Source organism: Rhamphochromis sp. 'chilingali', assembly GCF_963969265.1.
Source record: "Rhamphochromis sp. 'chilingali' genome assembly, chromosome: 12".
Taxonomy (NCBI): Eukaryota; Metazoa; Chordata; class Actinopteri; order Cichliformes; family Cichlidae; genus Rhamphochromis; species Rhamphochromis sp. 'chilingali'.
In genome coordinates, this window is record NC_137939.1 from 16,427,389 (window position 1) to 16,455,230 (window position 27,842).

A 27,842-nucleotide genomic window follows, 5' to 3' on the forward strand; every position below is an offset into this window, starting at 1 on the left:
AGGATTCATTTATACTGAATTGCGCTTGAGTTAAAAGTCTTAGACTCATGTTCCCCAAAGAGAACAAAAATGAACAGTTGTCTTATCATTAATTACCGATGATCACAATGTTTTCGTATAATTATGGTCCTGGTGAGTTAATATTCATGTGACCGGTACTGGGCGTGGCTTACAACGTCAATACTGATTGACGTGGTTGGCACGACCAGGAAGCCAGGAGTGACATCACTTTCCAGAAGTCCCCTTCAGGTTTGATCGGCGGAGAGCCACAGCGAAGCAGAGACAAGAAAAAAAAAGGCGTTCGCTGCTATCTGAAATTCAGGAGCGTTTAAGCTGACTTTTCAACCAAAAATTTAAAAGGTAAGACGGCATTTACCAAATTGTTGTAGCAAAGCCTTCCTAGTATTAACTGTTACATCCTGACTTCGTGTACCTTACAAGCTAACGTCGTTACGGCTAGCTCTCTGCGTTCCTGCTGTTTATGTCGGAACAAAGGGGGTCTGCTTCTCGGCTCCTCCGCTGCTTTTCTCTTGATATGCACACCTCCCAGTGTGTTCTCATTTCAGCTATTTTTTTTTAGCAGCGTTATGACTGCCCAAAATGTACCCGTCGTCTTAAAGCACCTCATTAATATTTAATGGCTGTGCGGTAAGGTTAGCTAACGGTTATTCGCAACACTTTAGTGTCGTAAAACTTAATGATTGTCATATGATTTAGACGCAACTGAACGACCTCATTAAAGTCATAAAGACGCTTAGCCATTATTAGAGTATTATGGCAATGGCGAACCTGATATTACTAACCAGTCGTCTGAAAAATGCAGTTCCTGTGTTGTTATAGCGTTAAAACAACAGCCTAAAGCATAACGGTATGCTAGCTATCTTAAGTCCTGTAATGTAACGTGGTACAGATAAATAGGGCACATTAGCAAGGGTGTGGGCTTTTTTTTTTTTTTTTTTACCTTTTCAGTCCTTCTCCCTCCCTCTTTCGTTTTCCCAGCCATGTCAGTAGACCGGAATAAGCTGCCAGGAAGACCACATTCTTAGATCGAACCAATTCGTTCAGGCTTACTGAAGTTGGCCTTCTCTTTTCTTTCCACTATCCATCCAAGCTTTTTGCTTCGCTGGCTCCATATTATCAGGCTGAATAGAAGTGATGAAAAGTGCTTTAATTCAGTATTTTAGTTTTTGGGGAACTTGGACTTTGCTTGCACTCTTCTATTCGATCCTGCTTCACACTCCCAGGACAGAGTTATTGTTGTTTTGTCTATTTTGTCTGTTTTCGTTTTAATTTCTTTTCTTTTTAAATATTTTCTTAGTTTCCACAGTGGGTCTGCTCTTTAGTTTTGTGCTTTTTTTTTTTAAAAATATACTTTTACTAGTATTGTATTAGTTTAGTTTTTATTCATAATAAGTGAAGGGTTGAGGGAGCATATTTATCAAGTGCAAGTCATAACAAATATATAAGGTATAACAATAATATAAATGTAAAATAATGTAAAAGATGGCTGCTGCTACTGTAAAGCCACCTACTGTCATGCTTAGTCATTCTGTAAAGAATACGCTGCTTTATCCAACTTCTTGATTCATTTGGGGACCATAATTTCCAAAATAAACATTGTATTTTATTCAAAACTAGTAATATAGAACATGGATTCAGGAAATAGGAAAGTGTTTATTGAGGTCATGGATTAGGTCAGCAGTACGGTTATTTTCCATGGACTAGATCGACCATCGACTAGATGTTTGTTTTTATTGTGAGGAATCTCCCCCTGCAGACGATTAGAGACATTTCAGGTCTCAGGCACTCCTGATTTGGCTTCACTTTTCAGACTTCAAAGGTACAGCTGTTTTTTATATGCAGTCTGTGTACAATACATGCCACCTTTGACTTTCAGTTATGACCAGTTTCAAAAAACATAGTTAGTTTTACATGCCCACAAGTTAATAATAAAAGACAAATTACTTAAAATTAAACTTTTTTTTATTACCTGCTTGTAGTTGTGTTTTTTGTGAACTATAATAAGCTTTGTTCCTGGCCATGTCTTATTCTAGTGTATGCAGATGAAGATTTGCTTTAAAGCCATGTGATATGGACTTTTTGTGTTGTGTAAGTTTTCTTTGAAATGGTTGCCTAGTCACAGCCCTGTAGGTTTCAGATGAATGTCTGAGCTATTTCCCCTTTGGCTTTTTTTCCCCACAGGGTTTCTTTATTTCGAAATTATCTTAAGATCCCAAAAAAGCAGAGTAAAAAAAAGAAAGAAGTTTTGTGAATTGTGAAACTTTCACAATACAGGCTGGGGAAATGCTCCTCACAAGGGTTATAATCTAACAATCTTAGATTATAACCAGCCACAGACAACCTGCAGTATAAATGCTTTTACTTTAGCGCATTTAGCTGATGGAAATATCAGCTGCCCACTTCTTTTAAGCTGCAGATGCAGAAATGAGTCAATGATGGGATTGTGTCATGGCAAAAGTTGGTCAGACTCTCCTTTTTTTCCACCACGGTTACTCCCTTATACCTAAAACCTGCAGATATGAAGGAGGGATATAAGGAGAGCAAACAAACAGAGCTGAAAAGTAAACAGTAGAAGGTACAAGAATGTGCCTCTGTATCCACTGGCACAATGATGCACTTGTATGTGAGGACTGGGAGGAAGAGAATAGAGTATTGGCTGGAGTAGCTGAGAGAGTGAGATGTTATTGTGGTCAAGTGATTTGCTTACTTTACGGGCTGAGTTCAAGTTTTATTCACTGGTGTTAAGCTCGGTGTCTGACTGCATGTCTTGCCACAGGATTGTGATATATCGCACATATTAGTACAATAATTTGGTAATGCATCATACAGCGAGTTACAAAGCATTTACCATGTAATGTTTGGTATTTAAAAATACTCACAATACATTTTACATTTACAAGTATTTTAGGTACTGCAAAGTAGTTTCAGGTACTGAAAATATAACCCTTATTTCAGAAGAATCATATGACATATGGACATTACACCACAAGTCATGTGCTGTATTACGAGTTGCTAACAACAGGGTTTTTTTTGATTGGCTATATTTGCCTCAGTATGTGGATAAGCTTTCTTTGGGAAGTTGTTTGTGATGGGTGCATTAGCAGGATGGAGAGCAAGTCATTATTTTTTTAACTTGACTCCATTTAGTTTTTCCATTTTGTTGTCTTTCTTGCTGAACTCTGTTATTCAGCTTCAGTTTTGGTCCTAGTTTGGTCCTAGTTGTCCTTTATCCTCCTCACCAATTTCCTGTTTTGTTTTGATAAATATGTGTCCAGATGTCTTGTGATCATGACACGCAGTTAGCTGTCACGATGTGACAACTGAGCTTGTAGAGAAGTAGAAAGTCCAGAGTTTGTTTAACATTAGCACTGCTAGCACCAATAGCCTTGGGTTTTTCCATGTTAACGTCTACATCCTGGTGCAGAATATGGTTACACGTCTCTTCAAATGCTTCGTTATTTTCCAGTTTATTCTGACAAAGCCTACATAGAGTCGCTCTTTTTTATTTATTTTTTTATTAATTCATTTTCATTTAACGTCAAAGGTTTGCAGAACAGCACTGCTTAGCACAGCTGTCATATATTTACTTTCCTCTTTGCTCATTTACAGCTCACATTCATAAAGAGCAAGAGAGAGAGATAAGGGTGCCTCGATCTGCAGCCCCAGGTAGTGAATGTTGGCCTTTTAATATCAATGAACCATTAACTGCCATTGCACATTCATAAAATAAAAATAATTTATAGAGCCAGATAGAGCATGGCGATATGGCCAAAAATATTTATCACGATATATATTTGAAAATTTGCGATAACGATATAACCGACGATATAATTGATGCGAGACAAAATACAACTCCACAACATTACTAGCGCAAAAAGACAACCTTCCATTTATTTTCACTTAAACAAGAAGCTGGTTTTTATGTACATTAAAGCTTTATAAAAATGTAACAGTGCAAATGCAAATTCCTTGCTGAAAGTTTAACCAAAAGGCATTTCCAGTAGAAATGGGCTGACATATCCTGAGCATAACCATGTATAATATCCACTGAAGTTAAAAAGAGGTGCTTTGCAACATTAAACTGCAGTGTGCAGTACGCATTTTTCGGACCATAAGGTGCACGGGATTATAAGGCACATTAAGCGAAACAAAGCAGTCAGATAAATCAAACTTTATTAAACTCATTCTTCTTGCTTCCTCCACTTCTGTACCATTGATTCATTAATGTTGAATTCTCTGGCAGCTGCTCTATTCCCATGTTGTTGCAGTATATTAATGACTAACCTCGTATTGTGGATGGATTATCTCAGTTGTTCTCCTGACTGAAGTTTGGTCCGTTTACAGCATCCTGCCATGTGATTGCATTTGTCTCTAACCATGAAGAACCTTCACGTTAACTTTTATAAGTGGAAAAGTGTTAGTGTTCGTCCTCCAGCTTCACTGTTTATGTTATGCTAACATAGCTGTGTCGGTAGCGATCACGTAGCACATCATTATATACCAGCTAGCCCAACTTCAGTAACCCTACAAACGTCACTGCTGTTTAGTTTCCTGTCTTCATTTATGTTGGAAGTGATAGCAGAGCTGTACGTTTGATTTTTTTCAGAAATCTCTCAGTCAGAACATGCTATATCATGCTTAGGTAACTAGCTAAACTAGCGAGCTAACTTCCGCTAGCTTCCTGCTAACTTCTAACTCCGTTAAATGTAATAACTTTTGTTTTCATGGATGCCTGGAAGTTAAACTTCATAGTTACAACCTGGTAAAGCAGCAATGCTGATCGTTTTATTAAAGATGAAAGAATTTAGACAGTTTTTAACTCTCAGTGATGCTGCAGTGTTGTTTGACCTGAAGAATACGGAGTTTAGGACCCAGATTACTCCCAGATTTAAGAGCATCTTAGTCCGACAAATACGACAATAACAACGGCCGCTTGCATGTTCTGCAAAAAAATGTGCTTTGTTGTGTATCTGACGGACAAACACCAAACCAGTTCCACATCACGGAAGTTGCACCATTTTTACAAACCAATTCTGGTTCATCTGTTTCACTCAACAATCGGCCATGTGCGTATGAAAACAAAGACACTGCGCATGCGCGTTTTACTCCCATTCTATCGCGATATTTCATTTTCCTATCGTTGCCTAACATTATACCGGTATTACCGTGAACGGTATAATATGGCCCAGCCCTAGAGCCAGATAGTGTTTTGGTAGTTGAGAGCAGTGGGTATTTAGTAAAAAAAAATGTATTCATATTATGGAAACCAAGAAATCTTCATTAGGAAAAAAAACAAAATTCTGTTGAAGTCTTTGAGCTCTTCAACACATTACAGTCTTTCAACTGAATTAGAATGTATTTTTATTGCCAGGAGGGGCATTGACGCACACCACTGCTTTTATGAATACAATTATAAACTGTAATATATTTATCATTTGTAGCAGTAAATAATCAATAGTGAGCTGCCTCTCCAGTCAGTTATTCATCCTGTCCATGGACGCAGACTCCAAGATCTTGGACCAGCAGCTTCTGTGAACTTAGTGTGGCGGCACCTGAACCAGTTCTCCAGCTGCTGGAGGTTCTGATCACTGTGGTTGTCTAACTTGCAGCGGGTTTCCAGAGTATAACAAGGATTACTGTCACCAGCTGCTGTCGACAGCAGTACAGTTGAAGTACGTCTCACTACAGGATGACGGATTCTCCAAAGATAAATTATCTAATAGCTGGTCATAACAGTGACCTCATCAGCTTGCTGCTGGGGGAGATACAAGACTGGAATTGTAAAAGTACAACTACCTTTGAAAAGGTGTCCAGTGCAAGATTTATGTCACAAGAGATAAACACCTTTCATTCCTGTCAGTAAATGCCATCTTAGTGTTGATGTCATAAACAAGACTTTTTCCATTATGTAATGGTACATATTTGATAATATCCGTGATACATAAATAGCTACCAAACTAAAAAGAAAAAGATCATCATGTTGTACATCCATGAAAGTCTTTGAAAGCCTCTCATGAAATACAGTAACAATTAAAAAAGTAATTTTCACAAAGTAGTTGGGTATATGCCACGAGTGCCCTCTGTGTGTGAGTGCATGATTGCCTATCACAGGCAATCATGCACTGTAGCTGGAAAATGAAGAGGTTTAAAAAGTTCATCCATTGCAACATGTTCCATTTGTAATGCGCTCTGCTTTTCCCGGTTCTTTGCTGCTTGTTACCTTTCATGTATGAAGTCTGCAGATTGTTATCTGGAAACTAAACAACAACAAAACATCACAAGCTGAAAAGCTTAATTGTTGTGTAGTGCAGCGGTCCCCAACCTCCGGGCCTCGGACTGGTACCGGGCCGCGAGAGTTGAGGCTCAGGTGTGAAATGTATGGTTTTCCATGTTTTTATCGGTTTTCAGCGTTATTTTGTTATATCGTTTACTCGGTTTTCCTGGGTTTTTTCACGTGTGTTATGAATAAATCTTCTTTTTTTCGGTACCAGTACTAGTTTTATTTTGTTGTATTTATCCGCGACACCTTAAAGGCCGGTCCGTGAAAATATTGTTGGGCATAAACCGGTCCGTGGCGCAAAAAAGGTTGGAGACCGCTGGTGTAGTGTACACCTCAACACAATGTGGGGCAAAGAAGTTTTATTTTCAAAAAAGGATATCTGTGCTTTTCCTTAGTGTTCAGATACAGTGGTCATATTCAGTAAAACTGATTTACTTCCACCTTCCACACTTCTTTTTTACTGCTCACCTTTTCCAGCTACTAATGATAAACTATCGATTAAAAAGAGATAGTTTATGAAGTTTGCAATATAGATCCATGATTACGTTTGCCCTCATGCAACTGGGGCTGAACCAGTGTGGGAGGGGTTTTGTGGACCAAGAATAAAATATGAAGTGAAACTAAGGTAAATATGAGGATATGGATTTTGTATGGAAACCAGGCTTTGCTATTGCTGTGGTATTGACATTTATAGTCATTTTTTAGATCAATACTTTTGGTGTATGTGGCAGCAAATCAGCTGCTGAAGTGGGCAGATAAAGTTTATGAAGCTCCGCTTTTCACTATTATATATTCCCACGTGGTAATGTGTGGGTAAGTGTGTGTTTTCTTTTTTCTTTTTTGTTTTGGGATTTGGTCAAGTACAGTGGAGTTGTTGCAGAGTTCTCTGGGTTATTTAAAGAATGCAAGACCAACAAAGGTGGGGTTTTCCAGGGTCAGAATGGGCTGCTGAGCAGTGACCATAAATAGAATTAGTGAATATACAGTTCCAGCAGTGAGTCTGTCACAAATTCCAATTAAGAAATCTCGTTAGCAGATTGTTTTTATTACAGAATGAATGATTGGTTTTGGATAAAATCTCTTTGAGAAAAATTGTGCCTAACAAGAAAAGTAGATTATGATGTTAATATTACTAAGAAGAAGATATAAAACTGTTTTCAGGAAAAATAGCAATTACAGTTAGCTATTATTTATAAAACCAGTTTTGCAAGAAACATTTGGACAGATGTTCAGGTTTCAACTTATACAAGTATCTTTTGCTTTTAGGATGCTATGATCAGGGGTGCACATAAGTTGTCCGCACGTGTGCATGCACTGTCAAAATAAAAGATGCGCACCAGATAAGAAGTTGCAACGCGTGTTTGCGTGCATAAGATTTTCTGGAGGAGGACAGACATGATGGGAATATGCACCACATCTCTGCGTTCATCATTTGTTTGAAGGCAGCTCACTTCCTGCAACCACTTTTCCGAGAATATGCCCTTCTTTTGCGGTTCGGACTCCTTCTGACATTTCTTTGGAGGTGGAGGAACACCAAAGTAATCGCTTAAAGGAGCTTGCTTCTTCGACATCTTTAAGAGTTCTAAACAAATGTCTGTCCTCCCCTGGCTATGACAGTAAACTGAAAAGAATGGGTCAAAAATGGAGTCTGGTTGATATACGGTGAAGGTCAGCACTTAATTCAATAATGATAATAATAATTGTCAATAGAAAATTGTACTTGGTAGTCAGTATAATCTTTTAATAATATAAGTTTACATATGGTAGTGATAGGATGTGCGATCCTCAATAGTCTGCAAAGGCTTTGTGTGCATTCCAGAGTGCTCTGGCATTCACACCCACATCCTGGGAGCATGGGAAAGGTTGTACCTTCTTTTATTGTTTTACGGTAGGATAAACGTAGCTATGTCAGTATTAGTCTAAGTGCCTTTTTTACATATAGATGAACTGTTGAATTTTCCAGACCAGCAGGTTTAGGGAAGTCGTTTATGGGGTCACACTCTGACACACGCACGCACACACACACACACACACACACACACACACACACACACACACACACACACACACACACACACACACACACACACACACACACACACACACACACACACACACACACACACAGACACCTCCACATTCCAATGTAAGGAACAAACACCCACTGATGTATAAATAAAGACCAGGGCAGTCTCAGAGCTGCGAGTCTCAGAGCTCTCACTCTCAGTGCGAGTGCTCTGTACTGCCCTTGCATGCAAGTAAAACTGTGTGTTTCTCCTCTCTGATTCTCAGCTGAAGAAGTGTTTTAGAATACATCTCTTGACAACAATAATAATAAGAATTATAATAATAATAACAATACATTTTATTTAAGAAAGCGCTTTTCAAAACACTCAAGGACACTGTACACAAGCAATAACAACAACAAACATAACAATTTGCAAAATAATAAGGATAAAACGTTGAGCAAATAGATAAAATAAATTAAAGTAGCAGGAAACTCTTGAGAATCTGTTTTGTGACAATGTCCTGGTGAGATGAATCAGCATGGGAACCCAAAGAAACCTGCTGGTTTGAAGCCAGGACCTGAGTCAACATGCTACCTGAGCATGTTACCAGAGGATGCTATAGTTTATTTTACATAAACTTTGGACAACCAACTTTTTTTTTACATAAGGTGTTGTCCTGTAGAAGCATCCATGAACTTTCTGTTGTGTCAGATTACCAGGCACCAGAGTACAGGAAAACATGAGCATTATTGTATAACAAAGCAAATGAGCGAGCAGGTTCTACAGTAACATACACCAGATGCAGACATGCTTCCTTGTAATGCGTAACCATGCCACTGCATGTCTTAGCCTGTTCTGCTGGACTGTTGACTGTCTACTACCTCTCATTTCCTCTTCCTGTTGCACCCAGCTGTTTGTTTGTGTTCATGATAATGTCTTCTGGCCTGAATTTTGTTTAGACTAAAACCGCAAAGGAGTCCAGGTTGCATTATAATGGTTTTTGCCATTGTAGGATGCTGAGAGCTAATACTCTCTGCTTATGTGTTTCTCCATAAGTCTTTTTTCCTCCACCTGTGTTGACTCAATATTATGTTGTGTGGCAAGCCGCATGTGCTCTGTACAACTCATTTATATTTACAGACCTGAGTGTTATTCAGTGCAATGTTGTTGAACCTTAGCAGAGACCTTCATCATTACCACAGTTCAGAGGAGATGATTAAAAGACTTTCTTATATATTGTCCTACTTTTGTGCACTGTACACATTCTACCAAAATACCTTGTGTCATGTCTACTTTGTCCAGAATACGTCATTTACGGTAATGTGAGTTCAAAGTCAGCACACACATGTGCACACCTTCATTCATCCAGTGTTAAAACAAGACTGAAGAAGATAACTGTGTCCCTAGGTGACACACATTGGAATAAGTGACCTTGTTTTTTCTATGGTCCTTTACATATATTGACAGTGCCTGTGTGTTCACCTGGCCATTCGTTGCCAGGTTCTTCATTTCTGGAGCTTTGCTGCTAATGTTAAACTATGGAAAACTGTTCCATGTACTGTCTGGACAAAAGGTCACCTTAGCTTGGATTTATTCACCGCCTAACACAGATTTAGAAACACAGATTTAGAAATAGCCAAATGCTATTTCTAAATCTGTGTTAATGTGCTTACGGTTTGGCAATACAATAATAATACAAAGTGAGAGGTTGCTAAACAGTTATTTTCTGAGGGTGAAGAAAATGTATTTGATTTGATTTATTTCATCTCGATATACAGCGACAGTTGAATTAGTTGCTAGAAGAAGTCTTTAAAACATGTAAAAAGCTCACTGAGTGTGCCGAGGTGGAGACCAACCACAAGATGAGGGACTCAATGGAAAAGCAGCTGGTTATTAGAGCAGGGCGATATGACCAAAAATATTTATCACGATATACATTTGAAAATTTGCGATAACGATATAACTGACGATATAATTGACACTAGACAAAATACTTTACATCTCCACAACTTTATTAGTGCAAAAAAACCCATCAACGTATTTTCACTTAAACAAGCAGCTGTTTTTTTTGTGCATTAAAGCTATATAAAAATTAACAGTGCAAATGTAAATTCCTTGCTGACAGTTTAACCAAAAGGCATTTCCAGTGGAAATTGGCCGACATATCCTCAGCATAACCATGCATAATATCCACAAAACTTAAAAAGAGGTTATACACACACAATACGGTAATTGAAGCACAGTACGTATCACTCCGCGACGCTCCTGCCTACGATAGCCGTAATGCTCCGACAATCCATCAAGCGGTGCGGGTTCGTAGCTTAGCAAAGTCATACTGAAACATTTGACAGATTTTCGAGCGCCATGTAGGGCTGCTCGATTATGGTAAAAATGATAATCACGATTATTTTCACTGAAATTGAGATCACGATTATTTGACGATATTTATTTAACCCTTTAAGACCTACTATAGAACCATATTTCTACTTGGAGAAGTTTAAGAGGTTTATCCCTCAAAACTTTAAATACAATAAAGTTGCAAAAAATAGTTTCCCACCACAGGAAATTTATTTTGAGTGTCTTCATAGTTTTATTTTGGAGATACAGCAATTTTTATATACTGCAGGAAAAACAAAAAACAATCCTATGATGCAAATTTGCAAAGAAAACAGCATGTGCATCATTTCACTGTGGGAAGTGTTACGAACAGCTGATAGGAACGGCAAAGCGTGTTTCTGGAATATTATGTTTTTGTTGCTGCAAGCGCTTTTTATGCAGTTTTTGCAAAGCTATATGTGGAACGAAACCGTGACCGAGGACAAGCTGATGGCATCAGATGTAAGTACAACTCCTCCGGTTTCATATGCAAAACAAATTATTGCGCTAGCTTACACGGTTCAGGTTCTACAGGGATTTAAAAATAGTTACGCAAAACGGAGCGTGCTGCTCTGACCGGCTTTAAAGGGTTAACAATGACTTTAAAAAAATAATATAAAATAGTGTGCAACACCACTGAAGTTTTTTTTTTTTTTTTTAACTCTTTTCAACCAACGGCAGTCACTCTCCAAATAACTTCTGCTTAGCTTTCCGAGCTTCCCTCGGGTCCTCTTAATCAGCGGTCTCCACCCTTTTTTGCGCCACGGACTGGTTTATGCCCGACAATATTTTCACGGACCGGCCTTTAAGGTGTCGCGGATAAATGAGGGAGGGGCTAATAATCGGCTCAGTCATTTTTAATGATCGTTGAAAGCCCAGATCGTAATCGTGATTAAAATTCGATTAATTGAGCAGCCCTAGCGCCATGTACCACATAAAATCAATTCGAGGTCAGTAAACACAACCAGAATTCATACATAAGGCACACGGGATTATAAGGGGCACTGTCGATTTTCAGAAAAATCAAAGGATTGATTTTAAGTGTGCCATATTTTCCAAAAAACACGGTAATAACGACGGCCCGCTAGCATGCTCTACCAAAAATAGTGCTTTGTTGTGTATCTGACGGACAAAAGCTAAACCAGTTCCACACCACTGAAGTTGCAGCATTTTTACAAACCAATTCTGCTTCATCCGTTTCATTCAACGATCCGCTTTCGCCCTTCTCATTCTCCGTTGCCGCCATGCTTTTTCCGCCATGTGTGTATGAAAACAAAGGCACTGCACATGTGTGTTTTAGCCATATTCTATCGCGATATTTCATTTTCTTATCGTTGCCCAACATTATAACGGTTTTACTGTGAACGGTATGATATGACACTTACTGGTTATTGTGCAATTATTTACTATTTTATGTGCTTCTAACTATCTGTAGTGTTGTTTTAGTTCATTATTTTAGAAAGCATGGATTTTGCTCCTATTGCCCATGCACACACACATGCCATGTTGCCCCAGAAAGTTGCCAGAAATACAGTTTTACTCAGTGGTGAAGTGCACAAGAGCAGATGAACACACCCAAAACTCTGGCTGATTGGGACCCACGCCCAGTTTCCCACCTTGGCTCAGGCGATTAGAGGATCATCAGGGGGTCCTTTTGTCCCTCTGTGGGGGGTCACTCCCACTAGGTTTATATCTGGGACTCCCCACCATTTGACCTTAGAACTGAAGAAGCTTCTCGGATGAGAGGTGAAACGTCTTCAAGCAACTTAAAGAAGTCCAGACGCTTTTCTTTGCAAGCTCCTTTGACTACGATGACCTGGATGACTGAGAACCTTCACAGACAAGAGCAGAGTTTCTTACTTTGGCTTTCTGAGTGTTTGACTGTGTGCATCATTCACTCTTAATCTGTGTTATTACTCTTCGTTTCAAACACTAGCATCGAAATTACATTAGAGAGTTGTAATGGATGACATGAAGACAGTTTTCGTCTGGAGCTGGTGATGCTTATCTGGTTGGGTTGTTATCTTGTTATTTCCACTCACAGTTGGTTGTGTTATCTCCACAGCATGTCTCTGTACCCATCACTCGAGGACCTTAAGGTCGACAAGGTCATTAAGGTAAGGGTTTTGAAGTGAATCTATATTAAATGTGGTGCTGGCTTTGTAAGTAACAGGTCATGTAAAATATACAAATATGTTCCCAATGTGGTTTTCATTTTCAAAATGAGAAGTCTTACTGATGTTGTAGAGCCTCTTTGGAAACTCACTTTAGTCACCATAGCTTCTAAAGCAGTGAATGGGACCTTTTTGGAGGTAATTTAATAAAATGGTTTGTAAAACTTGTCCCTCCTCAGGAGGTTTGGATATTCACCAACCTTTAACCTATCCTTTGTGCCTCTGACTTTAATTTAACTCGGTACTTGAATCAGAGAGAACAGAAAACATAATAATAATAAACATATAACACTCACATGGCATCGCAATCACTGAGTGCTAAATAACTTTGTGATATCAGTATCAAACCTGCCTGCCACAGAAGATGTTCAGGGCAGTGTAAAAGTTTAAGAACCCCTGGTCAAAATTTCTGTTAAGGTTGTTGAAAATGGTATAAGCCTTAAAATTAATAATTCTTTTTAACTTTTTTGAGTTAGCAGGAATAGCAGAGGTCAAGCTGAGCTGTATAGCCCAGTAATACCACATTAAGTTTGAACATTGTAAGAAATCAGGAAATTAACTACTTACAGTAATGGAAATTTTTGCACTCCAAAGCCATTGATATTTGTTGTAGGCAAAGAAATCCTTCAGTCAGTCTCCTTACCAGCAGTAAAATACTTATGTATTGGTTTGAGCCCAGTTATCTCTAATTCAGTATTTAAAAATCACTGTGTGTTTGATTGCTTTTTAGGCCCAGGCCCAGTTCGCCCAGACTACCACACCCATGCCAGCCATCACTGAGGGAACCTACCAGCCCCAGGCTGCCACTGCTGGGATGCCAGGATCAAGTGAGTGTCACTTACACTGTTAAAAATCTTTAGAAAGTGTTTTTGTTTTGTCACCTAAAAACCTTCACCACCACCTTTTTTTCTTTGTCTTTTGGTTTCTCTTTCTCTTGTTTCTGTTGCTTGGTGTTTGTGTCTCTGTGTGGGGGGCCTGTGTTTCGGAGCTTTTAGTTAAGAACTTTGCAGTTGTATAAGGGAAAGATAAAGGACTGGGATTGGTGTTAGGAGTTATTTAGGAAAATAACTAGAGTAAAGGGGCCTCACACATTCTATTATTTGTCTTTTTGTGACTTGTTTCTGTTTTGTTGTGCATTTGTTTTTGTTTCTCTGTGTTTTTGTCTGCACGGAAGCCTGAACTGTGCAGTGGGTTGGATTTAGATGGAAGCAAGGCGAGAGAAATGACGACCCCACAAAAGATTAAAAGTGGGCAAAAGGGCCTTTGGAGATTAGAGAAAACCACTTATTTTCACTCCCCCTTATCCCATTCTCCCACTCATTCAATTTCTTCTTTCTCTGCTTGGATGCAAAGTCCTGTGGGCTTTTCCGTCTTTTGTTTTTACCTCAGCATAGCTGTCTATGAGTCACCATGGAGACTGGCTCTGGCAGTTGTGGTGGGACAGGGCATGAAGGGAAAAGGGAGAGGAGGAGGCGGAGTTGAAAAGGAGGGAGGAAGAGGAGGAGGTGAAAAGGGGGCAGTATGATCGACATAAGCCTAGTTGGATATACTCATTTTGTTCAATAACAATATCAGGGTGTCTTGTCATTTCGATTGAACAAACTGAACAGAAACAGTTCAGTTCAATGTAGTTTTATTACTATACTGCGGAATCACAACAATTCCCTGAAGGTTTTTTATATTCTAAGGAAAAGACCGTACAATAATAGCCAGAAACCCCCAACAATCAGATGACCTCTTTTGAGCTAGCATATTTATATTAATAGTAATTACTATTAGTAATAACTAATATTAAATGAGAATGAAAAGAGGTGAGTGAAGAAAAAGTGCTCAGTGCATCATGGGAAGCCCTAAACAGCCTAGGCCTATTGCAGCATAACTGCAGGGTTCAGGGTCACCTGATCCAACCCTAACTATGTGCTTTAGCAAAAAGGGAAGTTTTAAGACTAATCTTAAAGGTAGGGAAGGTGTCTGTCTCCCAAATCCAGATTGGAAGCTGATTCCACAGAAGAGGAGTCTGAAAGCTGAAGGCTCTGCCTCCCATTCTACTCTTCAAATAACCAAGTAACAGACTGATTATTTTTCAAGCGCTTATATGTGAAGAGACAGATTTTAAATTCGATTCTGAATTTAATAGGATGCTCTCTCTTTCTAGTCCCTATCCCTATTACAGTAGTCAATCCTAGATGTTATAAATGCATAGAATAGTTTTTCAGCTTCTCTCTAAGACAGGAGATTTCTAGTTCTAGTAAAACAGGACATCCTTCATGCTCATCCTAATCATCCCTGGGAGTGTGGAGATTTGAATTCAGGTCCTTGTTTACAGAGCTCACAGGTTGTTACTGTTGATACTTCACCCCAGTAGTCTTTTCTTTGCTTTGCTAATTTGAGAGGACAACGGAACATCATTGAATAAAAAAGGAGAAATCATTATCATTCCTAATACTTGCCCGTGTGGGAGCATGTGAAGCAGGCATGTGTGGGAGAGGTGAACCAAAGAGATAAAATAAGAGAGCATAGGAAGATAGACCAGGAAAGCAGAGAGGACAGGCCAACTGTTATGACAAAGTATTCTCATTTTCTGATATAGCAGAGCACATTCAGTGATTTTAATTAGGACCTATTGTAGGATTGCACTTTGAATTAGCATATTTTGTTGTTTGCTTAAGGCTTGACCAACGAGTTGTGGGTGCTTCTCTGTCTCTATGCTTCTCTTCCATACCATGATCAGACCTGCCATTTATTAGTGTGCCTTGGGGGATTTCTGAGTGTGTAGGTGGAGTGTATATTTTATTAAAATGGCATATTCAGATCATGTTAAAATAAGAATATGATACTAAGATTTTGTCTCAGTGATGTATTAATAGATCAGAATCATTAAACTACTCCCTCCTGCTGTCCTGTCATACTCTCTGGTGCGCTCAACATATACCACCTATCTACTGCTTAGTTTGTTTCATTTCCACTTTTGTCCTCAGTAAACCGACCTCACTGGTTTTCAAAAAAGTTTCTGTGATTATAAAACAGGAAGTCAGAATCCAATAGCAACAACCTTTCACAGAAAAGGTAAAAAAGCAATGAGTTCCTGTCAGACCTTCCTGATAAATTATAGGGTCAAACACAACTGGTCACAGACCATTATTTAAAAGAAAAAAAGCCACTTGCCCCCACACAGGCAGTACAGTTTAAATCTCTTTAATCACTTCCTTATTGAAGCTGTAGCTTTTCTGGTAACTGCGGGTAACATGTCAGCAGTGAGTAAATTACTTCAAGAATTACACCACCAGCTACCAGTTGTTCATTATTTTCCTGTTTAATCTACTAATAATTTTAGCTACAGAACAGGTAGACATATGACTTAATTTGCTGGCAATCCATTCTGGGTGTGGTTGCATGTGCTTTCAAAGTACATAAGAACATCATACATGGGGATTAACTTGTAATTAAATGGCTTTCATTCTTACTTTCATAGGTGTTTAGCAACTTGGCTGATACCTATTTCCCTCCTCTGAATACTACCATACACATTCTTCCTTTTGCTTTTTCCAAAATAAAGAAATTCAGGCAGGCATGTATCATCACTTTGCATGAAACTACATGGTTATATTTTTATATCTTTGGGATATTTACGTAGGCAAAACAAGAACACACAATGGACACATACAAGCAACAAGCAAACCTTTCCATAGCAGGTTATAGAGGGCTTGATGTCATAACACGGAGCTCAGTGCTGATGTCTGAATGGTTGTACTGCACAGCAACACAGGCCGCTCATTATCAAATTTCTTCAGCGGAAAGCTTAATAGCTCAGGCTGTGCCCTTGTAGTGATGGATGGCATGAATAAAATATAAAGTGTTGGAAAGAAGGTGGTCGGCTAAACAAACTTAAATCGTTTAAAAACCTGTGACTGCGGGAAACCTGTCTTCATTGTTATGTTTAGAGGTAGCACTTCTTTACCTTCTTTACTTCTTTTGCATTAATTAGAAAAATATTAAAATGTATTTGTATGGGATTTCATCAAAACCAGTGCTACAAAACACAGTGCACATTATAATCATTTCAATCACTTCAAGGATAAGTTACCAGTGTCTCAGCAAGAGTCAAGTGCAATGTCCAGAATAAATTATAGTGGGACTCAGCAGTCAACAATAAAATAACCTAAAAAAGTGTAAATAATTTAGAAGCAGGTCTGCTCCTAAGTCGTTAAAAGGGGATTTTAAAAAAAGATACAGATGAAGCGAGCTGGAGTATGCCAGGCACATCATTCTGCAACTGAGAAGCATGAAGTGGGAGAAATTAGCAGACTGTACACTGGTGGGTACAGGGACAGCAATTCCAGTATAGTGTAGTCTGGGTCCAGGCATTCAAGGGCCTTAAAAGCACTAAGATAGAGTAAAATTGAGGTATTATGTGCACTCTTCCTGGTCCTCCTAGATTTTGCTGCCACGTTTTGGGCAATGTAGAATTCACTAATTGATTTCTAATCGATACCTGTTAAAAGGCTATTACAATAATCTAACTGAGAGGAAAGCACGAATGATCTTGAGTGTGACACTAAAACTTTTTATTGATTGTATTGCAGCAATCTTCCCTCAGTGTTCTTGTTTGTGTGTTTCTCAGAAGTGAGATCCATATCATACCAAACAGACTTCGGACCACTGATTGAACATTAATTTCTAAATGAGGACCAAATGAGGTCCCAATGCTAGGATCTTTCAGAACCACTAACATCTTCATTTTGAGTTTTATCACACAACATTACCAGATTTGTGTTGGTGGTCATAGAGGTGTGGTCACAGACATACCAGTGGATCAAGATGATATTTCTCTATATACTGTGGCTAAGTGGTAGCATATTATGTAGAAAGCTCGTTTTTTCCTTCCTACTCACCACATCAACCTCCTTCTACCTGCTCTGTCTGCCTCCAACTGCTCCCTTTATTTCAGTTCCTTCTTGACCTTGTTTTTCACCCACTCACCTCCTTCTCTGTCCCGCCTGTTCTCCCAGGCCTGTACCCAAATCTGGAGGAACTGGGAGACTACATGGGGCTGGCCCTCAACAGCGATGAAGTGCAGAAGAACTTGGCCCTGGTGCCTGTTGCTGACAATGTAAGCATTATAACTGTGTGTGTTTTGATCTTCATGCTACCCCATTATGTGTGGATATATGGCATGTTTCGTTTTTTATTTATTAACAGTTGTGACTAAAAGATATAATAATAGGCATTTTGGCATTTTATTTACACTAAATTCTGGTCACATTTAATTTAAAACTTCATAATTAATCTCACATCAAACCAGCAACATTTAAAGACTCAAAACCTGCTTTTATTGGATGTAGGAGTTGTGAGAGTGCAACAGTACTGTGTTCCTGGAGCTCCACATTACTAAATGACTCACTGCAGGCCTGGAGCACTGTGTGGGAGGGTGTGAGCTCTTCACTCCCCTCCAACACTGTGTGTGTGTGTGTGTGTGTGTGTGTGTGTGTGTGTGTGTGTGTGTGTGTGTGTGTGTGTGTGTGTGTGTGTGTGTGTGGAGGAGCGGGGGGGCGACGACACATTCCGCTCAGTTTTGTCACCTGGCATTTAACCATCTGAGTTCTTTGCCATTTGCTGCTTCTCTGCACCTCCACTGTTATTTTCCTGCTTTTTAAAAAATTAATTTCAAAGCATATTAACGACAGAAGTTTTTGAAAGAAAAGCCTAAAGCGTGTCATTCTCTGGTGGAGGAGGAGATGAAACCGAATCCTCCCACTCTATGTGATACAGCTTTCCTTTTTATGTTGACTTGAATATTAATGTAGCCTTGCTCTTAAATCTGTTTTAAATCACCCCTGCTAGTTCTCTTTTTTTTTTTAACCCACGTCTTTCAACCTTTTCACCTTCCTCGCTGTTTGCCCTTTCCAGCAAGTGGCACTGCCCTCTGGCTCAGGTGTTGGAGGGATGGTGCGGCCGGTTACCGGAGCAGACATTGGCATCAGGAGGGCAGAAATCCGCCCAGGACTGCGGGAGATCATCCTCTGCAAAGACCAGGACAAGAAGGTTGGACTCCGGCTCAGGGCCATCGACAATGTGAGTCAACAGCCAAAAGCCAACTCCTTCATGAATTATTCAGCACAGGCTGACTGTCATTAACAGCCCTTTGAAACCATACCAGTGACTGAGGAAATCCACACTAACATCTTGCGTTCTTAAGCACAGGATCACAGTTGTGATGTGGGTCAAACTGTCTGAAACATCTTTTCTTCCAGCGAATAGATCACTAGTGTCAGCTGTTTGATCTACTTAAACTAGAGCAGAGCTTATTCAGGGACAGTGTAACTCTGAATATTTTTATAGCAGATGTCCCCTAAGTGTGCCACATGCAGGCACTCATAAATAGTGTTTTGAATAGAGGAAAGCTGTAAGGAAATGCTTGCTGAATGCTTGTTTGTGTGTTAAAAATGTGGCTGTGCCAAAATCTGCATGGAGCCATAAAACATAAGGTGTAAGCTTATCTTATAGTAGTATGTTTATGTCCTTTAAGGTGTTATTTGGCTAAACAGAGAGGTACAGAACCTACACAAACTTGCGTGTAGTTCATGCAGATGATGCTGCATGTAGAAGACAGCCTGCAAAGCTGTAAGTCAGCTCAGCTTAGGAACATCCCAAAAGCACGAAGGCCAAAATAATGAAGGGTGACAGCTTATAAGTATAAATAAACTTAGCAACATTACTAGTGAAAACGGGTTGAAATAATGACTTTAGCTAACTTTTAATTTCAAGTAATATCTACATAAAATATTTAAATGAATAATTACGCTTTTACCATGTGACTACTCTGCAGTGGGCTATTTTTGTTGTTGTTGTTTTTCTACCCTTTTCTGCATTTATTTTTTCATGTAAACATGTTTATAGCCAGATTGGAAAACCCTGGCTGAAGTGCCCTTTTTTAGGGTAAGTGAAGCCGCATGGGGAAAAGATATCCTTGGTTTGTTGGGCTTGCTTTGTAATACAGACCCTTCTCTGAGAGAACATTGTGAGGCTTATCAAGATTTTTTTAGGTCAGGTTGAAGGTCAGTGTTGACACTGTATGATTGAATGGAAAATAATTATTATAGGTTCAAAAGAACAAGGTCCTGTTCTCTGCCCAAGTAATATGAATTGATAAGAAGAGGTAATTATAGAATTCTGCAGCATGGCAGAGGGAAATGTTTGAATTGCTCTTACCTTGCAGGGGCCCATAGAGCAGGGTTGTGTGATACTTTGCATCAGAAAAATAACTGAACACGTCAGTGAGTAACACAGAGATGATAGTGTCGGTCATCTGAGCGTGTTTATGAAGCTGTCATATGAGTCTTGTGTTGACATCAGCTCTATGATACAGAATAAACTGGTGCCTTGTGTCTGTTGGGTAATACTGTTATTGTGCTGATTTCTTTTAGTCTGGTGTTACAGTTCTTTTAAAAATTATAGGTTCGTATTTCTTTTTAAGGTCTAGTTACACATTTACTTTGTAAGTGTGGCTGTGCTACCTGAAATCATATGAGTAACTTACTACTGGGCACAGCATTTATGTGTTTTGACAAAACTCATAAAGCCTCTATTGGAACCACCTGCTTTTGTGCTTGTTTCATTTTTAAGACAGAACCATTTTTATGGGCATGATGGGATGCCGTGAGTGAATTATTAGAATATCTAAACCTAAAAAAAAGTCAGCAACAAACCACAGATGGAGTGTCAGCTCAGGTAGCTTGAAAGTGCTAACAGGCTCCTAATGTAGTTAAGTTATCATGTACTTTGTGTTCTGATACAATGAGCCCTATGTGAAGTAAGCTGAAATAAGTGTGTTGGGGATCATTGTGGACCTGAAATTAAGCACTCTTGATTTCTTTCTGCACCAAGGAGTATAGTCAGCTTTGCATTCAGGTTAACATAGAATCCAGAGAAGAGACCTAAGAATAGAGATTATCAAATGTATTTTTATATCGCAGATCCATCAAACAAAACATTTTCATTGGATAGTTAGAACATAAACATCCTGTTTACCTTTTTATGGCCCATTTCTGTGTCCTTGTCACCTTCTTTTGTATTCTTTCCACTACCTGCATCTGTTTTCTGTCTCTTCCTCCATTCCTCACACTTTGAATGTTTTATCTGTTTCTCTCAGGGAGTGTTTGTCCAGCTGGTGCAGGCTAACTCCCCCGCTGCCCTGGCTGGGCTGCGCTTTGGGGACCAGGTCTTGCAGATCAACGGGCAGAACTCTGCTGGATGGAGTGCGGACAAGGCCCACAAAGCTCTGAAGGCTGCGTCTGAGACCCGCATTGAGCTGGTGGTCAGGGACAGGTGAGGGGACTTGTAGTGTGCAGCAGGGCTTGTCAAACCTTATATCAGGACTTGATGCTTCAAACATAACAGATGTCATACAGCTGGTCCATATTCTGTCCATGGTTGTGTTTAGCTTAAGTGGAGTGCTTTTCTATATAAATGTGCATGTCGGTCGTGAAGCCATGAAGCCAGCGCCTTACACCTGCATTCTTTCTGTAGGCCACCAGATGGCAATAGCTGTAGTTGAAAAAGACTTCTGGTCTCATAGACCTGCGGAGTTCTCTGCTACCCATTTTCCAAGAGCAGAAATCCTGAACTCAAGCATTACATTTAACTGTGAATTTGAAATAATAATAATATGGAGCTGGAGTTGAGCAGACTCTGTCCATTTTAAGCTAGCATCTACAGTGTGCTGTTGGTTCTCACAAGATCTCCAGTAACTGTTTGAATAATAAGCTTTTCATGAAATGTTTTTCTTGTCATAGTTTTTCTGTTCGTCCAACTTTGACTTTCAAGGGTGCTCATTAAGTTTCAGTGTTCATCATAAGATGACTTTTTATTTGGTTTCAGTCTCAGTTTTGTTTCAGAAATGAGAGTCACCAAAAATTCATTTTCGACTGTGGTAAAACGGTTGGACACCTATGTTTGTGAATGTGATAACTTGAGAATGAGGCGACGTAGCATTTTGAAATTGATACCATAAGTGTATCCTACGGTGTTCCTATAGGAGGCTAAGTGGTAGCACCATTGGTTTAAGAACAAATTGTTGCGAACGTCTTAATTTCTCTGCGGGCTTGCAAATTATAAATATTACAGTGCACATTAAAACTAGACACATCAGAACAGAACAGACACAAAAAGGATCAAAGGATCTCTGACTACTCGGCCGATGTATTATTACCTTGCCTTTTATACAGAAGTGCTACACTTTGGATTTTGAATCTGTAACAGGATGTGTTCGGTGATATCGATGTGTGAGCAGATTTCCAATGTAAAACTGTAAAATATTTAAACTGCTGGGGTATTGTTGCAGTATCATAGCCTCTGTGGAGCTGAGATCTTTGGCTCCCTCTTCTGACTGTTTCACACATGTCATCTCTCCTCTTAGTTTCTGTTTTTTCGACTGTTATGAAATGCTTTTTTCTGAGTCACAGTTCTGTGATGACAGGCATGTTGTATGCTGCTTTATAGCAAAAGCTCTAAGACTTTCTGCATATGGATTATTGATGTTTTCCTGTGTGTGTCTCTAGGCCATTTCAGCGCACCGTCACCATGCACAAAGATAGCTCTGGTCACGTGGGCTTCATCTACAAGAATGGGAAAATCACCTCATTGGTCAAAGATGGCTCAGCCGCCCGCAATGGCCTGCTGACTGAACATTACATCTGTGAAATCAATGGACAGAATGTCATCGGACTCAAGGTCAGACTCTCACTCGTGCAAATATCAGGCTTTTCATCTAATAGTTTGGTAGGATATTTTGTCATATTGTGTGTGTTGTGGAATCTGTATTATGATAGATGAAGTTCAGTATAGAGAATACCATGGACCGAAAATGACAGTGACTTCAGAACGTTTGCAATGCTCATCAGATGTTTGGTGACTGATTTTAAAGATTGCACTGAGATGGCTGCTTCCATAATAGGAGAACGTAATAAAACACAGGGACGCCCAGCAGTGTTAAGTAAGTGCAGTGCTCCCCAGCTCTGAGGTGTTTAATAAGTGTTGAGTAGTTTGCTTCCAGTGGGTGCGTAGTTTCTGTCTACCCTGTGATGCAGGTTTGCAACATGTTCTTATCTCGGGTTTGTTTGCACATCGATTTGATGCACCTTTGCAGTGCTCACGGTTATGGAAGCATTCACTTTGCTTTTGAAAATTTCTGGCTTTCTGCACCACTTGACCTTTCATAGAACCATGATTCACCATGTGAGAGTATCCAATGAGATCACGGCAAGTTGGTTCTGTGGATGTTTTAAAAAATAAATAAAAAAACAAACAAGCTGTAGTAAAATGTGAATAAAAGCTGGCAAATTTCATACAGTATATAAAAGACAGATGTAGCATACAGGTCTGAAAGGTCTTTGGGAGAATAGCCTTCAGCTCCCCTGATATGTCTATGTGACTGCAGTAAACACTTCAGTGATGAGCTAATGAGTTTAGTTTGTAGTTTAAAGTCTGGTCATTTAATAAATAAAGATAAATAAAGACCTAGATCAGGTCATGCTTTATCATGGGATTGATAAGCTGCTAGTCCTTGAGCATGCAGCATCACGTTATGCGGTTCCTCAGTTTTATCTGCCCCTCACACCAGTGTTAAAACAAGATGATGATGACAAAAAAACTCAGATTGAAGCATCACTCATTTGTGGAAGATGTCACAATGCAGTGTTCATCTTTCATGAGTAATTCAATTTGATTTATATAGCGCCAAATCACAACAAAAGTCGCCTCAAGGCCCTACAATAATACATACAGAGAAAAACCCAGCAATCATATGACCCCCTATGAGCAAGCACTTTGGCGACAGTGGGAAGGAAAAACTCCCTTTTAACAGGAAGAAACCTCCAGCAGAACCAGACTCAGGGAGGAGCGGGGCCATCTGTTGCAACCAGTTGGGGTGAGAGAAGGAAGACAGGATGACAGACATGCTGTGGAAGAGACCCAGAGATTTATAAGTATGAATCAATGGAGAGAGGTCTATTAACACATAGTGGGTGAGAAAGGTGACTGAAGAAGAAATACATAATGCATTATTTAAGACCTTGTATGTGAGGAGCAGGATTTTGAATTCAATTTTGGATTTAACAGGGAGCCAATGAAGGGAAACCAATATCGGAGGAATCTGTACAGACAGTTTTAGCTATCCTGGAAAGTAACTAGATTTTACTGACCAGATCTTATTACATTCTGATTTTTCAATGTAAACCCCCCCCCCCAAAGCAAAATATGTGACAGTGTGGCAAACAAATTAAGACAGTGACCTACACATCTGAATGTCCACTAGCAGCCAGCTGCCAATTACAAGACCATTTATGATGAACACAATGCCTTATGTAGTGACTGGGCTTGAGCCTAAGTTCATCTAATGAGTAGCTTAGCTCAGCAGAGCAGCAGCATGTGCTGTGCCTGCATCCCTTGACTCTGGTAGAACAAATATGTAAACCCCTGTATGTAACGAGTCATCTATTGCATTCAACTTGTAGGTTGTTTTTAAAGGTCTGAAAATGACAAAGCGTAAAGGCAAAGTTTCCTGTCGCACTTGTATACCTGGTAGTTGTTTGGTAGTCTTGAAACAACAAACCCCAATTTCTCAGCTACTCCTGTGTTTGTGTTGCTTCCCTCGGCCTTCGTAGAGCAGTTGTGCTGTATTTCAGACCATTTTTTGTTTGTTTGTTTTCTTGTTTCCTGGAATACGTCTAAACAACAGAGTGAAACTGTGAAGCGAGTGTGTTTGTTTTGCACTGATTACACAAAGCCTTTACATGTGCCTCTGCCTGTGTGGAAATTTCCAGGACTCTCAGATCAAAGACATCCTGACCACCTCTCCGACAACCATGACCATCACCATCATGCCTAAGTTTGTCTACGAGCACATGGTTAAGAGGTAGGACTGCAGCAGAGACTTTTTCTGTCCATGCATCAGTTATTAACATCTGATCTCAAGTCAAACCCAATGTGTTTGGCTCGATCTGTGTGGAATAAGCCATAGAGTCACATTGAGTCACCTCTCGCCTGACTAGCCAACATTATCTTAACATACTGCTTACCACCCTTGAGCAAATTTAAAGGTTTAAATGAGTAATTAATAGAGATGTGTACTGAAATTAGGCATGAAATGGACCACAGGGCTTAATTATCGAAGACCAGAATGCAGATGAGCTCCAATGCTATCAGTGCTGCTTTTGGTACTGGAGAAAAGAAAAACATAATGGTTATTATTTCCACAAGAATTTTATCTTCAAGTCCCTTGAAGGTATTTATCTGTGAGGCATTTTTGCTGTTCCTGATCCACAGACAGCAGGGCCATGGCGCAGGTCTCTCATTTGCCACACCGTGCAGATGAACACAGACCCTGGTTTAGTGATGGTGGGGTAGAGAATTAAATGCTCAGAAGTGTGGTTGCACTGATTCAGACAGTGCTTATTGTCACAAGTGAAACAGTGATGCCCTCTAAAGAGTAGCTGAGTGCCCAGCTCAAGAGATCAGGAACCCATGCAGCGTTTTGTTGACAGGTTGTGTGCTTGTGTTCCAGGATGTCCTCTGGCCTGATGCGGTCAGCCATGGATCACTCTGTCCCAGAGGTGTGAGGACCAGGAAGAGGACTAGAGGATGTCAAGATGTCTACAGTGCAGATTCTTTCTCTCTGTTTTCCTTATGTCTTTTTCTCTATTTCTGTCATCAAACCAAACCTCCTCCTACATCACAATCACCAACCCTGCCCTTGCTCATCTCTAACATAATCTTAAGATGCCTTTTTTTCTATTCTTTACCTTTTCTACATTTCCCTCACCTGCTGACATTAGTATGTTTTATATGTTAACCTAGTACTCTGATATGTTTTTTTTTTCTTGTTTTGTATTTGAGATTAAGGACAGTAAAACAAAAAAAAAATGTTTTTAAAAAAAAGCCATGCATACCATCATGAGTCCAGAGCTTCCTGCTCAGTGTGGAGATGAATCATTCACCTTTTCATAATGCTGTAAAAGCTGACGGACAGCCATCAGAGCCGTCCACGCAGATATTCAGCTGCCCTCCTGATCCCTGCACCCAACCCCTAACGTGTAAATAATCTGAGCTGAATTAACACCTGCAGACTCATATGAAGAGGTGTGTTGTGGGTTCCAGTGTACAGTCATTTTTACATGGCCAGTGAAAGTGATGGTGGTGTTTACTATTCTTTCTTTTTCTTTCAACATTAAAAAGAATCCCAACATTTCACCACCCAGGTCTGAGTAGCAGTTTCCGCTTTTTCCAAGAGATGGCGACATATCCTTGTAACGCATTTTCAAGCCTCTGACATTAAGTTTGCAGATAGTGCGTGTGCACATTCTGCGGAGCAAGTGTAAGGAAAGGGAGCAGCAGTACATTATCATTAACCTATGCAGCTGGGACTGTCCACAAACACTCTTTAAGAGCTATGACAGAGTAAAAAAACATGAGTTAGCAGGTGCCCAGCGCACCACAGGCTGCAGGAGTCCTGTGAGGCTTTGTGCTTCAAAGAATCGAGGAAACAGTTGGTGTTTGAATGGAGGGGTCGGCGCCAGGCGGACCCACTAAGTGCACTTTCCATTAACCTTATAAGAGGTCCTCTCTCCTATATTCATTTCAAGTTCCAACAATTTTTTTTTCATAATTGTTGTGTTTGTGATGCTTCATGTTAACGAGAGAAAACTAAAAGCTTAAATTTGATGCTGAAAAATCAATCGGTCAAATGAAAGCATTTAAATTACGCGTCATGGGTTTATCCAGTGAACTGCTGTCCTCTGCTAAGTTTTGTTAAAGGCCTATCCTCTTTAAAATTCCTTCCTTGACTGATGAGCACAGCAAGACTCACAGCAGAGCTCACAGTTGTGAATTTCTACTTGTTATATAAAATTTCTCCTTTTAATGCTGTTCATGTTCGGATGCATGTATTCCTTTAATTTTCTAGGTATGCAATCTGATTTAAAAAAAACAACCGCTGTCATTCTGTAAAAACAAATGCTAGAAAAATCTAAAAGTTTATATACGAATGTAACCATGATAATGTTGTAAACAAATAAAGTCTTTCTGCTCACATTCGTGTTCGGTCTCAAAGCATTGCATTTCTCGTGTTGCTTCAGATCAGCTGGTGTGGGAATAAACACAAAGGCAAAGCAGATGTTTCCTCCATGCTCTTTAATATAGGGGCTTTTGCTCTTTCTTTATACAGTGTGGTGGAAGATGTAGCCTACTGATGTCTGTACCTGTACACACTACTGTTGCTATTAAAATAGTTCATTTACGTGATATTATCTGGCAATATTTATGATGTCAGCTAAATTTCTACATGAGGCATTGAATGTCCTCAGTGGAAGGATGTTAAATGACTCCACCTCTGTTACATTAGTTACTATTACATAGGTTAGGGAACACACACAGTCAGACAAGGACTAAAGCGTAAAGTGACAGTACACATTCAAATATTGTCTGATTTAAAAAAAAAAAGAAAAGCCAAACATCCTCCGTAGTCCTTTTCATATGCATTTAAAATCACATGTGTCTACAGGGGACATGTATATATAATCAGTCACCCCCACGCACTGTACACTGACATAACAGCACACTACAACAGGAAGTTCAGGTGTATCTTGGGACAGTCGGGTACAGCTACATTTTTCAGCACACCTGTAGTACCAGCGTAGGCATTCTCCTTGGCTTTAAAGTTCCACATGGTAAAAATACACCACAGGAATATTTTAATGCAATAGACTTAAAGCTGCTAATACGGAATCTCCAAAGTCCCAAAATAATCTTTAAAAAGTGACCATTGGAAGATATTACTATAGCTGCATAAAAAAAAAAAGACGAATGCACAAAATACATTTTATCATGCTCAAGAATGGTACCTTGCATTCCATTTTTTTTTAAAGTAATTAAACAAGAAGATCAAATATCCACATCTAATTCAAATTGTGCATGTGAGACTAAAAGTCA

The 27,842-nt window shown here is 39.5% G+C and overlaps 1 protein-coding gene across 1 annotated transcript; it reads left to right on the plus strand.

Moving 5' to 3' along the window:
* Positions 1–203: 203 nt before the first annotated feature.
* On the plus strand, positions 204–26,943 carry sdcbp2 (syndecan binding protein (syntenin) 2). Its single transcript, XM_080899730.1, has 9 exons — positions 204–360; positions 12,752–12,803; positions 13,591–13,687; positions 17,870–17,970; positions 18,768–18,932; positions 21,010–21,185; positions 22,418–22,589; positions 24,680–24,771; positions 25,420–26,943. Exons 2-9 carry the CDS (start codon positions 12,753–12,755, stop codon positions 25,472–25,474), a joined length of 909 nt encoding a protein of 302 aa, XP_080755856.1. The 5' UTR covers positions 204–360; position 12,752; the 3' UTR covers positions 25,475–26,943.
* The last annotated feature ends 899 nt before the right edge of the window (positions 26,944–27,842 follow it).

Excerpts from the sequence above, each read along its gene's own strand:
- sdcbp2 (XM_080899730.1), top strand. The coding sequence starts at position 12,753 with ATGTCTCTGTACCCATCACTCGAGGACCTTAAGGTCGACAAGGTCATT. Across the intron at positions 12,804-13,590 it reads AGGTCGACAAGGTCATTAAG|GCCCAGGCCCAGTTCGCCCA; the intron begins GTAAGGGTTTTG and ends ATTGCTTTTTAG. Across the intron at positions 17,971-18,767 it reads TGGTGCCTGTTGCTGACAAT|CAAGTGGCACTGCCCTCTGG; the intron begins GTAAGCATTATA and ends TGCCCTTTCCAG.